A 13,219-nucleotide genomic window follows, 5' to 3' on the forward strand; every position below is an offset into this window, starting at 1 on the left:
ACTGAGCGAAAGCATCCTTTATTCCATTGCCTGAATCTTATTCCTCCTTGCTGGCAGTATGGCAGGGGATGCAGGTGGTAGGGCTGGTGTTCTGCATTCTCCAGTTGCCACCTTCTGAGGGCCATCTGTAGTTAGAAAACCTTCCAGCACCTTTGCTACTGCTCTAATGGATGGTTAGGGGTTAGTTTATTGTAGAATTGACCCCAAGGACTGGGGAAAAGCATGAACTGCAGATCCCTAGACCCTCTTATACAGATTCTGTTATCGTTTTCGCTGACTATGCACAACTTCATAGCACATTTTTTGCCCTTTCTGGTATTTTTAAAAGCAGAACCATCATTTTCTTTATCGGGTTTTGCCCTGCTTTGACTCAGAATAGGAGTTTCATGTAATGCTTCTCAAGGGATCTGTGCAATGCAGTTGTCTCTTAAGAGATGAAAAATGACAACCTTGCAAAAAAATTCCCTGAAGTTACAAGGCAAAAATAAAATATTACAGTTATGATGGGATTGACTAAGCTATTGCTTAAGGGAGATTAAAGTATTACAAGCTAAATTAATTTTGTGCCAATCTTAAAGAACAAGCGTCTTTTCAGCGTATGGGAACAGGATGGGAAGCAGCTGCTGTTAAGCTTCTTTCCCGTGGTTCTTATTACTCTCTTTCCAAAGAGAGAAAGGAAATGCAGTTCTCGCTGAAGATACTGTTTATTATATTTAATATCCTTATGATTTTAGTTGTATTTTGGCACTAGAATTTCCACTATGCAACTTATATTATACTTTCTGCTGTGCAGACACAATATAGAGTGCTGATCTTTAAGATCTCTGATGTATTAATTTCTTTAGTGTTATTTTGATGGCTCTTTGTTGTTGATTTATGAAGTAGATTCGTTGGCTATAAGCAGAGGTATTATGCATGCTATCAGACTACACTAGAAAACATGATATTCTCTCTGGCCTTGAATTCTATGAATTTTAGACAGTTATGAATAACTTCAGGCCACCAAATACTATGAATTTAGAATATATTTTTTACGTTTTTGAACTGCTGAGTCTTCCTAGAAGTACAGGCTGATATTATAACTGCTAATTATTGTACTCTAGCACAAAAAAACTCCTAAGTCTAAAATTCTACAGAATCAATTAGCAAAAGAACAGCAACCTAAAACACAAGTGATAATAAAACACGGGTCTTAACAACCAGTTAGTTTACTCTTCATGGAATTCCACTGAAAACTAGCCAATGCACAAAGACACAGGATAAAAGCAATACCACAAACTTTAAATTAAGTTATAACTAAACTTGCTAAAAATAACATCTACAGCTTAGTACTATTCCTGTTTTATACATGCAAGTTTTTAACTAGAACATGTTAAAACTCTATGACTAAAACAATGTTCTATAGACAGATTTATGAGCTGTGTCTGTCTCAGTTTCATTCAGCGATATAACTTCTCAGAGCTACAGCAGGATACGTTATGCTTATTATTAATAAATAATTCACAATAAGTAGCAACTCTTAGGGAATACTGTTTAGATGATTTAAAACGTGCTTAGCTGTACTGAAGAACGTTAACATAAAACAAAGAAGTTATACTAAGTAACCAAAAAATTTTATTTACTCAAGGGGAAAAAAAAAAGGCAACTATAGATTTTTAGAGTCAATAAGCAGAAATTGCTTATTTTAAATTTTGAACGAAATAAAAGGAACGGAACAAGCATCAGTGCAAGGCTTTTGTTAGTCTTAAGATTTAACTTTATGAAAACTGGATGTAAATTTCAGATTAATATTGTAGACTTACCAAGTTCTGCTAAATTGCCAAATGCAACAAGGCACATCTCTGTTAGAGCTGCGTTTTGGCAATGAATGCCCAACAATTTCACTAATGTAGGAATAACACCCATATTGATAAGCTGTGACTGCAGAGTATCTACATAAAAAGAAAGTACAACAGCGAGTTAGCATTTCTGTTTGTAGTACTACTCTTTAAAGCTAACCAGCATTTTTCACCCAAAGCAACTTCTAGGCTAAGCAGCACTGTTCTCTCTACTCTTCTGTGCTAGGATCTGGTGCAGACTTGAGATATGGACTCATAATTCCCCCTGCCTTTGGCAATGGGACTTACTCCCAGAAATATTCCCTCATGATAGGATATAGTGAATTATGCAGCTACTGATAATTTTGTGATTATCAGATTAGTAATACATATTGGGTTTGATTTTGAGTTCACTGAGACTAGCTGACTGAAATCAAAGAAAAACTATGTCAGTGAAATAATTATTTATCTGAGAACTTGTTCCTATATACTGTTTTCCCCTAAAGATCAAAACTGGAAAATTAAATTTAGGATGAATATAAACTGGCACTGAAATAAACACGAAAAGTTTTATAAACACAGGAAGTCACAATGTAGATTATGAAAAGCTTGAGAAAAAAGAAAGTTTAATAAAGACAAAAAAAATGGAAGGTTTAAGAAAAGTCCTTAGAAGCCATTCTGATAATTTCTTGCACAGGATGAAAGTTTATAGTATTTACAAGTAAGAAGGTTATTTCTCCTAGATGTCTGCAAATAGAAAGATGGTTTGATAGTTAGGCAGAAACATGATTGTTTTAAAGGATTATAACGGTGTTTGCTCTTACACATTTTTCCTATAACATAGCAAAGAAGAAAAACATTGTTTCACAGTTGAATAGAATGAAGCAGACATGAACACACCAGATGTTGTTTAGTAACTTTCCTAAGCACCTTTTTTCCTTTATTTCTAAGCACTTTAGCTGTCTTTAAATGTTAAAGACTCAAAAGACAAGGATCCAAAGCTAGTGAATTTAAGAGAATTGTATTACTTCATTTAGCTTTGGGTCAAGCCCTGCAGGGGAATTGGTTAATTTTTTTTTAAGGAATTCATTTTGTCAACTGAAATCAGTTGGAGTTTTTATATCTGTGGAATCAGAGCTGTGAAAATTGCAGATTTTTACAGGGAAATTAAAATATATTACATCTTAAGTCTAGCAGATTTAGTATCTCATGCTCTCAGAAAACTCTTGGTCTTCAAGATTCTGTAAGTGTGTTTGGAATTTTCATATAATTCAAATTAAGAAAAGATTCTGGAATGTTTAGTTCTTTTATATTCAGTGTAAGATACTTCTCTAATAATTATCAATTTAGTACACTACATAAGTAAACTGCATGGTTATTACAGGTTATTTGGGATAAGCAGGAATCCTTATGGTTTGACACCTTTAATAAAACTGTATTACTTACCAGTAACTGAATTTCCTTTTTTGGGGGAAAGGGGTTACCTCTTCCACAGATTCGTGGTCTTTAGAGAAACTTATGAGAATACCATGTCAGACATCAAAGAGCTGTTGAAATTGTCAAATTTTAGGTAAGTACAAATTGCACTAGCGCATGCATTGAATGCCATTTTACCTCCAGCAGATGTGTGAGTCACTGCTACATCCTCCTACTTCGTTCAAAACTGACTGTAAAAATCTGTCTCTGAATAGGAAAATTGGGGAGAGGGGAGCTGGAATGGTTCTGTGGAGAAAATGATCATGTAGGAGAACTCAAGTTACTGGTAAATAATCTTTTTTTGTCCTTAGTTTGTGATTGTCCCCTGCAGATATTTAAAAATTCTGAAGGAAAAATGGTAGTCATGGAGAGTAGGAGAACAAAGACCAAAACCACAAATGCCATAAAAAATTATATGTAAAGAAATTGCTTTGTTACGAGACTATGACTTTATTCACTCTAAAATCACTTTATCCAACGGTAATGTGCAAAGAGACAATTAATCTCCTTGGCCTTCATTTAGAAAAGTGTTCTGACATCAGAAGCATAAACTTTCTATTTTGAGATGAGTTTTTTTTTCTGTTGTCTCTTTCTTAATGCAAAATACATTAAAAGTGTGGAAGACATGTGGACAAAGGAAAACCATATCCATCTTTGAAAGGAAACAGGAATCTTAAGAGCCAAACAGAAGGATATACTTGTTCAGGAGAGCATGGAACACACTGATTAAAGGGCCTCTAGAATTCCCAAGTAGGAAAAAAGGGAAAAGAAAATATACCAAGAAAGAACACTTGTACTGGGTTAAAAGTCTGGTATTATACCTGACTCCGCACCAGCCTCATTTCCCTGGAGAAGCAGGATGGCACCTGAGCACAGGAATGACCTACAGTGGTAGGAATGGTATTACAAGTATTGCCATTAGGGTAAATATTGATGCCTTAACCGCAGGAAGTGAAAGGATACATTTTCCCCTCTGCATCAGACTGTAGAGCCCTGTGAGTCTCAAAGTTACACAGGAGGCAAAACCTTTGAAAACAAAAGGCTGTCATTTGCTGTGTTTATACTTAAACCCGGTCTTGCCATACAGATTCTGAACTTGTCATTTCCCTGTCGTTACCAATACTAGGAGGCTCTTTCTCTAGTAAATACAAGAGTAAATAAAGTCTCTTAAAAGTTTAAGAGAAAAGTATTGGGCTTCTCGCTGGCATAGAGACTGACAGCACCTTTTACTTCAGAGAAATTAAAACCATCCAAGTGGTTCGGTCTTAGCTGAAGGGCCTGCAGGAGTTCTCTGGCTGTCCTATGAAAGATAGTAGTCTGGGTAATAACCTGGAATAACTGTGTATCTCCACCTTTTGTTGCAGGAAGTGTTAAGGCCCTACTAAAGCAGGAGACAAACTCAGGGTACACATGCATCCTTCCTCCAAGCAGTTGCCTGATACAGAACTAAAGTGAGCCATGAAGCCAGGCAACGTCGTGTCTCAGGCTGAAACAGCATCTCTATAGGCTTCCTAAGCAGAACTTGATGAGTAGTGAGCAGGAAGCAGGAAAAACTGAACGGCTCTTCTGAATTTATGACTTAAAGCCACAAAAGATGCGCTCTCAGTTTTTACACTGCCATCACATGTTGCACTAGTAAGATGCCTGTGTGTTCTCTTGGGGTGAAAAGCACTGACAGTGATGCTGTACAGATGCGTATACAGGTAGATAAAAGGCAGTCAATACATGCGCCAGCACAAAGAGTTACCTACCTAAAACTTGCATTTCAGTGGCTCCATGTCCTTCGGTGGCACACATGGAAACTCCAAAGAGTAAGATCTGGGGAGAATATCCCAAATTGAGAACTTTTATTGGGGGTATTTGAGTTTAAAATGCTGATTTAGGCTAGTTCATGATTTTGGACACAATTTCATAAAACAACTAGTTATTTCATGTTTCACCAGTAAGTCTGATACTAATGCTAAAGGAAATTCTGTTTTGTACAAATTGGTGGCATAATCTTGTACCCTTGAGAAACCTGCTTGCAATACCCACATCTATGTTAACTCATGTGATTGTATTGATTATCTCATTATCATGAGAAACATACTTTTAATGTGCTTTTATATGCTTTAGGTTACTTTGCATTTAAGTATATTTAGGTCTTGAAAGCAAGCTATATGTCTTTAGCTGTGATGTAAATGAAAAACAAAATCACAGAAAGCATGAAAATTAGCAAAGATCAGTCTTGGAAGGAAGCATTACTGACATATTGCTGTTAGACAATAATAATGGTGCCACAAATCTCCCGTTAATTTCTTGTTTATTTACATAGCTTCTGCAGATGGTAAACAGTGCAAATCAGTCCACAACATTCATTCCTGTTGCTAAGAGTTTTATGAGAATAAGAAAGGCTTGGCAGTTGTATGGTTTAACATCAGAATGTCACATTTTACAAAGGCACTGCAGGAAGGACAACCTTGACAGATTGAAGTTTAATATGAAATGAGATGAGGAAGCAATAAACATAATTCATTTTATCTATATATACACACCCACATATAAATACATGTATACTTTCATACATGCATACTGTATCTGGTTAACTTCTGATCTCCAGTTTGACTACCTAATGAGTCAATTGGGCTAGATAATCCATGACGTCTGTGTTTCTTTAAAAATGCATTTGTGGTTTATTTTATAAATCTCTTGAGACAGTTAGCTACCTTACAGAGTGATCCCATTAACTTGTAAATAGTCTTGGCTCGCAGGATTATGAGATCTGCAGAATAACTTACTCATGTCACTAACTCTTTTATGTGAGTGTTTGCATATGATTATTAGTTTTATTAGATTAGTTAGTTTTTCACTCCTTATCCAAGCCTGCTTTGCCTCCTGCTCTTAAGCAGATTTATAGCTATGCAGAGACTAAATGTCTTCAGAATGGGAGAAGCACAACAACATACTGAACCCACTGAAAGGTGCCAAAACAGCAGCTTTAAGCATGTGTGCCCTGTATCCCAGATAAAGTTTGCATAGCTTGACGAAGCATTATTGTAGGTTTTTGTCAAGACTTGCTTCTTTCAGGATAAAGCTATGAGCCAAACCATTCACAAAAGTGTGATACATCTGTTTCATTTCTAGCCATACCTGCAACTTTGCCTTTTAAGAACTAGTAATGGAAAGCTGAGATGAGATATTTCTGTCTGACTGAATTTGGGTAGTAAACTACAATGATGATGGAGAGGGTCAAAATCATCTGGGCTGATGTGTCCCAGCAGGAAAAAAAACCCCTGACTTCTAGCAACACAATTAAAAATCGAGACTTTTTTTTTGAGATTGAAAGAACTGCAAGAGATGCCAAAGCCAAGTTTGTTCCGTTAACTAATGAAATTACAAGATTCCAAGGAGGCAAAGGAAGAATTTAGACACAGCAGGCAAGAATAATTCCTGAACACAAGCAAATGGTATAAAAACTGGTAAAGGGAATCTTAGTTTTAAGGTTTAGACAACAGTGCTATCAATGGAGTTGCAATTGCAAGCTGAGTGTTCAGAATCAGGATGATGTATAGGAATGCTCCATTAATTTGCTCTGTTTATGAAAAGAAAATATTACTTGTAGCTGCTTTTTAGTTGCAATTTTTGTAAAATTTGTGTGACATTTCCCTATGCTAATCTGAAAACTTGAAGTACTCAAGGATGGGTCTCATGTTAAAAAAATAAAGTAGTTGATAGATATTAAAAATGTAGTAGCAGCTATTGGAAAATGAGGGCAATTAGTCAGCTGGGAAGGACAAACTGTTTAGAATCAAATAAAACAATTTAAATACTCTTTGCTCATAAAATGCTAAGAATTAGAGGATATTAGGGTGTTCACAGATAATTAGATGCACCTAAGAACCAAAATGTGCTGTAGTTGTCCTTATCTGGATAACCAGTGCCATTTAGAAGAGTGCAAGTCTTTAAAAGGGATAAAGAAATTTTCAGGATCCCCACCTATAATTTTGTAACATAGCATGCTAAGCAGGGAAAGATTACAGAAAAAAGATAAGGTAGAAGTGCTATATCAAAGTCTGGAACACTTCCTTCTTACATTTCTAATATTTTTTATTTTATGTTTGTCTAATTTGTTTCCATAACAACAGACAAAGCAATCTGGGACTCTAGGCTGCAATCCCATACACCTCATCCTTCAGCAAAACCAACGCAGTGTTTATCTTTTTCCTAAGTGACATGAGGTCACGCCTTGGCAAGTAAATCTTGAAAATGGTATCATTAATCTGTGAGCACAATTAACTGTCAGGGTAATCTGAGCTTTCATGTTTAACAGGTCAGCAAAGAACTATATTCACTCGGAATATTATCCACCTGATGCTGCAGTGTGCGGAAATGGTTACCTCGGGATCATATTTGACATTGACCACTGTTCTGAAAAGTTATGATGGTGTGCAGGTGGTATTTTTAGAGCAATTTACAACCAGGGTCCAATTGTACTTATGACTCTTAAAACAAAACTGGCAAGACAGGTCAACTACCCATCTCACCATATGCCTACTGGAGGTATCGTCAATGAGTTTTCTTCAAAAAATTTAATTATCTTTTTTTTTTTTGTAATATTGTTTTGCCAGATTATTTGAAGTTTAGTACAGCAGTTGCCACAGGCTAGTGGGCAAACTGATAACAGAACTACAGGACACAAATCTTACACAGCATACCCATGGGTGCTGGGTCAAACAGGAGCCTGGGTCTCTACCAAAATGTCCTTTCTCATGGAGAACCACCAAGTCAGTGGGCTACAGTGAGGATTTGGTAAGCCCAGCATTCCCTCCTCATGTGGTGATGTGCACCCTGATCCAGGAGCCCCGAATGCTCCTGCATTTCTCACTTCAGTGGCTCCTTTGAGTACTGTGTCAGTTCATTAGTTCCTGCGACACGAAAGATGTCATTAGCAGAATAGAGAGCAGCTAGTGAATTCTCCTAGTTGTCACTGAACTACACAACTGCTTTACTGATTGCATCAGAAGAAGCTATCTTACTAGATGGAATGAGTCATTTATTCAATGTTCATAACAGCTAAACTGTTCAGAAACTGCTTGTTTTGGGAGATTTATCTCATAATTAGTTTTCCTAGGGAAGATCTGCTGGAGCTTGGTCACTGAAGCAAAACTTATACCATATATCTCTACACAGACCTTTTGGACTTGTCTGTCCAAATACACTGGATGCTCATTAGTCTTAATTAATCCAGAGGATTTTGGTATCTTAGAGGTGAGAATACCGATTTCCTTCAAATATTTTAGCAAATGAAGAAAGTATGGAGTTAACACTATGAAATGTAATAAAATATGACACTCATGCAGACATCAAGCAAAACTGTTCCTCAACTATATGAAATAAAGGACTAGAAAGTTGCTATTTGGAGAAGAAGGAAGTACTGTAAACAAGTATTGTTAGATAATAATAGTAAAAGAGGAGGAAAAAAGAATGTGAGAAGAGAAAGAGATGAGACACATAGAACAGTGATATTTGGAAGCTGTTAAGTAACACCAAGAGCTGAGAGCTCCAGAGAGATAACACGGAAAACATACAAGGAAGCTATGCTAGAAGAGATGATAAAGCAGATTAAAAATTTATACAGTAAAAAAAAAAAAAAAGTTTAGCCTATAGACCATCCTGAAAAGTTGAAGTTCTGGGGACACAGGTTTGGAAAGTGAGTTACAGCAAGCGACAGTTTTAAGGCAATGGTGAACAGCTAATACAGAAGCTATTTCTTCCTAAGATAAACCACTACCAGTCAGGAAAGTGGCGTGATTGAAGAAACAATGTGATTAACTAGCTACATTTGCAATCTGTGCCATTACAAGTCAGGAGAACAGTCTCTATTCAGCTTTTTTTTTAATCTCAATTTTCTTAGAGACTGAAATTTTGAAATACTTGGGAATGTGTGAACTCTGTAAAATATACTTTGACATAGTACCACACTTACATGCAGAAGCAGACTAGTTACTAAAATATTGTTATATTTTTGTACAACTAGTCTAGAACACTATTTTCTTGTTCTCAGTGGTCAACGATTTCTCATTTAAGATACTATCTTGTGGTTTTATCCCAGCCCCTAAACATCTCCATTTAATGGGATAAAGAACATAAACTTAATTTGTAGGCACAGAACAGCATTGAGCATACACAATAAATTATTCCCCATTTATTGTAGAAGAAAGTAACATGTAGTTTTATATACAGTTCATAAGGAGAAAAAAGATTAAGGTAAACTGTTTGGCATACATACCCTCAAATCATAAACATGACAACACTGCATGACTGCAACAAATGAGTCTTATGGTGTTGTTTGATACTAATGATGTGTAAATGTGTGTGATACACCTCCATGGTATTGCTTTTAGACAAAGAAGTAAATTAGATGTTGACTTTAAAACTTCTTATGATGTGCTATATGAAAATACATCAGGGAGATATCTAGTATTTTTGGAACATAATCTTACTGAAACAGAAAATTGTATATGTGAATTGAGATAATTCATACTTTCAGAATAATTCAGTGTTAGTCCCCACAATGTAAACCTACAGTTGACTTTAACTTTTTTTTTTTCTTTTTTTTGATGGGGTTGTTCTCCTGGTAGACATAAAGCAAATTTTTGGTGTTGTTTACCATTCTCATTGCTATAGTTCATCAGCATGCCACAAAAGACAGTCAAGAGCTTCTCACTGGCTGGATCTGTTTTACTGCACAGTGACCTTATATGGTCTACTACAATATGTGCACCACCTGCATGGTCAACTGCGTTCCTGCCCTCATCTGTAAAACAAAGAGTTACATTAAAGAAAATGAAACCAAAACCCACCGTAGAGTCCCGAACATAACAGTAATCATACAAAATGAATTTTTTAAACAGCGTGAAGTCATTCCTCCAATGTTGTCAAATAATCTAGAGAGATGCTTGAGGGCCAGCTTTTAGTGCAATAGAGCTAGGAAAGTGAAAACACCTAAAATGAAAAGATTAACCACTTGGCACTAATAGTTTTGTACAGAACTTTAGTGTTTGAGGCAGAGCCACCACAGCTGATAAACAATATTCCGAAGATACACTGCATTTTGCCAGAGGCAGGTTCTGAGCACTTTACAAAGCCTAGTCCATGCACCTTTGTGGACCAGGTAAATTACTCTTGCCATTATGCAGACTGAGAAATTGAAATACAGAAAATAAATTGCCTGGGTTACTGAAAAACAAAATGGAGAATAAAATGGACAGAGCAGATAGAGGTAACAGTTCCCACTCATGCACTGACTCTGCCACACAGCATGTTCTTTGTACTTCTAGACCTGAAACTTAATAGCACTATCAGGTTCTTTTTGTATGGTTAAAAGTGTTCTGTGTTGTCATAAATAACATACGATAATCTTTGTATGGAAATCCTTCTCTATAACAAATCAGATTTAATCAGTGTAGGAACTAAGGAAAAATTAGCCTTCTATTATAGTAATCGACAATATCACTTCCTTTCTTAGCAGGCAGTCAGCATCACACAACCGTGAATAACCTAAATTTCAGGGTTTCAAAAGCAGGTATTTCCAAGTGAGTTACCATTGGAATCAGCTGGAAAATCTGGATAAAAACAAAACCTTGGGTGGAAAAATCACTACAGCAAATTTTTTGCAAAACAAGAAAAAAAACCACCCCAAACCAAAAAACTTGTCTCCCCAATTTCTAAATGCCCCCAACGCAAATCTCTTCTTTCCCTTGTTATTCACCACTCTGTTGTCACTTCTCCCTCTCTCCGTCGTATATGGAGGTCAAGCTATCAATTTTTCCTCATTCTGCAATGTATTTAGTAAGAAAACCATGGCTGTCCACATTTATAATATGATCTTCCACTATAATGTGTTCCAGAGCTTTACAAAAAGAAGTTTCAGAAACTTTCAGTTGTTGTTAATACTATTTCTGAAGCATGTATCACTTACATACAACATATATATGTAAGAATTATAAGTATACACACCTGCATTATATATATTCATAAATACCAATATGTGTATATATATATATGAGGGGTATATAGGGACTTCAGATAATTTGCTGAGTGGAGCTGAAGGAGGAAGGGTAATTCTTGGTGGAACTTAACTACTAAATTTATTACCAGAGTAATAAGTGTTTTGCAGAATAACTGAGACGCATGCAACAGAGGAAAAATGCCACTGCTGTGACTGTCTCCACCTGGACATGATCAGGACATCAGGGGACTGTGTTTCACTACAGGTATGTATATTCCATTTTGAAAAAGGAGAAACTGGAATCAGTTTACAGTCAAACAAATTCAAGAAAAGATTTTGTGTCAAGGAAGGACTATAAAAAAAAGGAGAAATATAAAAGAAATAAATCTCTTGCATCTATGAAGCAGTGACAAATGTAGGCATAATGCTGAAATAAAAGTGCTGCACCAAAATACAGCAAGACAATACACTCAGGTGCTCAGATTCAGTGCCTACATTTACTAAATCAGAAGATCAAAAAACCTCAAACTTGGCTGGAATATTCCAGTATTCCGTTTTATGTATCCTTTTCTTGAACTTTTTATTACAAAAGTTTTGCAAATACATGATTTTGTATTTGACTGACCTGTTTTATGAGTCAAAAGAGGTATGTAAAATGAAACTGAATCACTGATTCTGGATCAGATGGACTGAATGTGGTCCTCAAATCACTATAATGCAATTGAAATCAACAAAACCTATGATAAAGTTAAGCTTGAGATAAGAATCAGGGGTCAAGCTCATTCTTGTGTCATGAATTGCATATAAAATATGTAAGCAAAGAATAATATAGAGTCAGGTGAGAGTTTGGAAGCAAGGATTAAAAAAAAAGAAAAAAGAAAAATAGTTACAAGCCAAGTTCCTTACCTGGATGTAATTTAACTGAAAATAATGGTGTGATAATATCTTAAATTAAAATGTAACTAATCTATCCCTTTACTTGTATTCTCTCTGGTTTGTCAAAGAAGTTATATATCAAAAAACTGTTGTACCTTTAAGTACATAATAGTCTCTGATTTCAAATACATGATCAAATTCTTATTCACACAATTTCTTGTTAGGTAGACAGATACCAGCTTCTCTTGTAACAGACAGCAAAAGTAAGGCAGAAAGATTCAGAAATTAATCTCATTCCAAGAAATATTCCTCTATCTCTAAAGTATACTCTAAAACTTAGGGTAAAATGAACTTCAGGATCCCTCCCAAACAGGTGGCAGGCTGTAAGTGCCAGACTGATGCAGCTACATAGGCTGGTAGATTCGTAGAAGAGATGCTTTAATCGAGTTTGTTGCTCTACCTGTTTCCCATGCTAGAGCTCACCCCGCACAGCTTCTCTGCCCTAGGCAGCTGGGTGAAAAACAGACCTGGACTGCTGCTGTAATTAGGATGTCCTGGTGCTGCTTTCTTATGCCCCAAAGGATTAACTTGGCTCATTAGCGTGGGGCCGCAAAGATTCCTGTACCAGATGTAGGAGGAAAATTCTGAAGGTCCTGACTACCCACTCCAAGCTCAGGCTATGACACCCTGTCACATCTCGAAGCAAAAAGTGTGTTTCTGACTCAGAATGCTCTATGTACTTATTACCAACTTGCTTCTCCCTGCTCCGTCGCTAAGAAACAGATTTTGCACACAAGAATACTAACCGAACTCCAAATCATTTACAGTCAAAACAAGACCACAGCATGTTGCTGTGTCTTGTTCTCAATCCAACTATTACCTTGCAGTTCAGCAGCTCTATGAACTCCCAGACTAACAGCTTCCTAGAAGCTCTGTTGATTTTTTTTCCCTGTGACCTTTTTAAATAAACATTTGCTATTCCTAAGAGACCAGTGATTGAACAGTTTAATGAGAGCACCTGTATTTCTGCTTAAAAATGCTTCACTATAGCTTACAACAA

General features: G+C 36.2%; 1 protein-coding gene across 1 annotated transcript in view; it reads right to left on the minus strand.

The window, feature by feature from the left end:
• Positions 1–12,756, minus strand: part of RAP1GDS1 (RAP1, GTP-GDP dissociation stimulator 1) — a 29,627-nt gene extending 16,871 nt beyond the window's left edge. The window contains exons 1-3 of the mRNA XM_009872991.1: positions 12,620–12,756; positions 9,943–10,199; positions 1,803–1,931 (exon numbers count right to left, since the gene is read on the minus strand). Coding sequence (XP_009871293.1) covers positions 1,803–1,931; positions 9,943–10,199; positions 12,620–12,756 — 523 coding nt within the window. The remainder of the gene's footprint in view (positions 1–1,802; positions 1,932–9,942; positions 10,200–12,619) is intronic.
• Between the last annotated feature and the right edge of the window lie 463 nt (positions 12,757–13,219).

This window comes from Apaloderma vittatum, unplaced genomic scaffold, assembly GCF_000703405.1.
Source record: "Apaloderma vittatum isolate BGI_N311 unplaced genomic scaffold, ASM70340v1 scaffold10367, whole genome shotgun sequence".
Lineage (NCBI taxonomy): Eukaryota > Metazoa > Chordata > Aves > Trogoniformes > Trogonidae > Apaloderma > Apaloderma vittatum.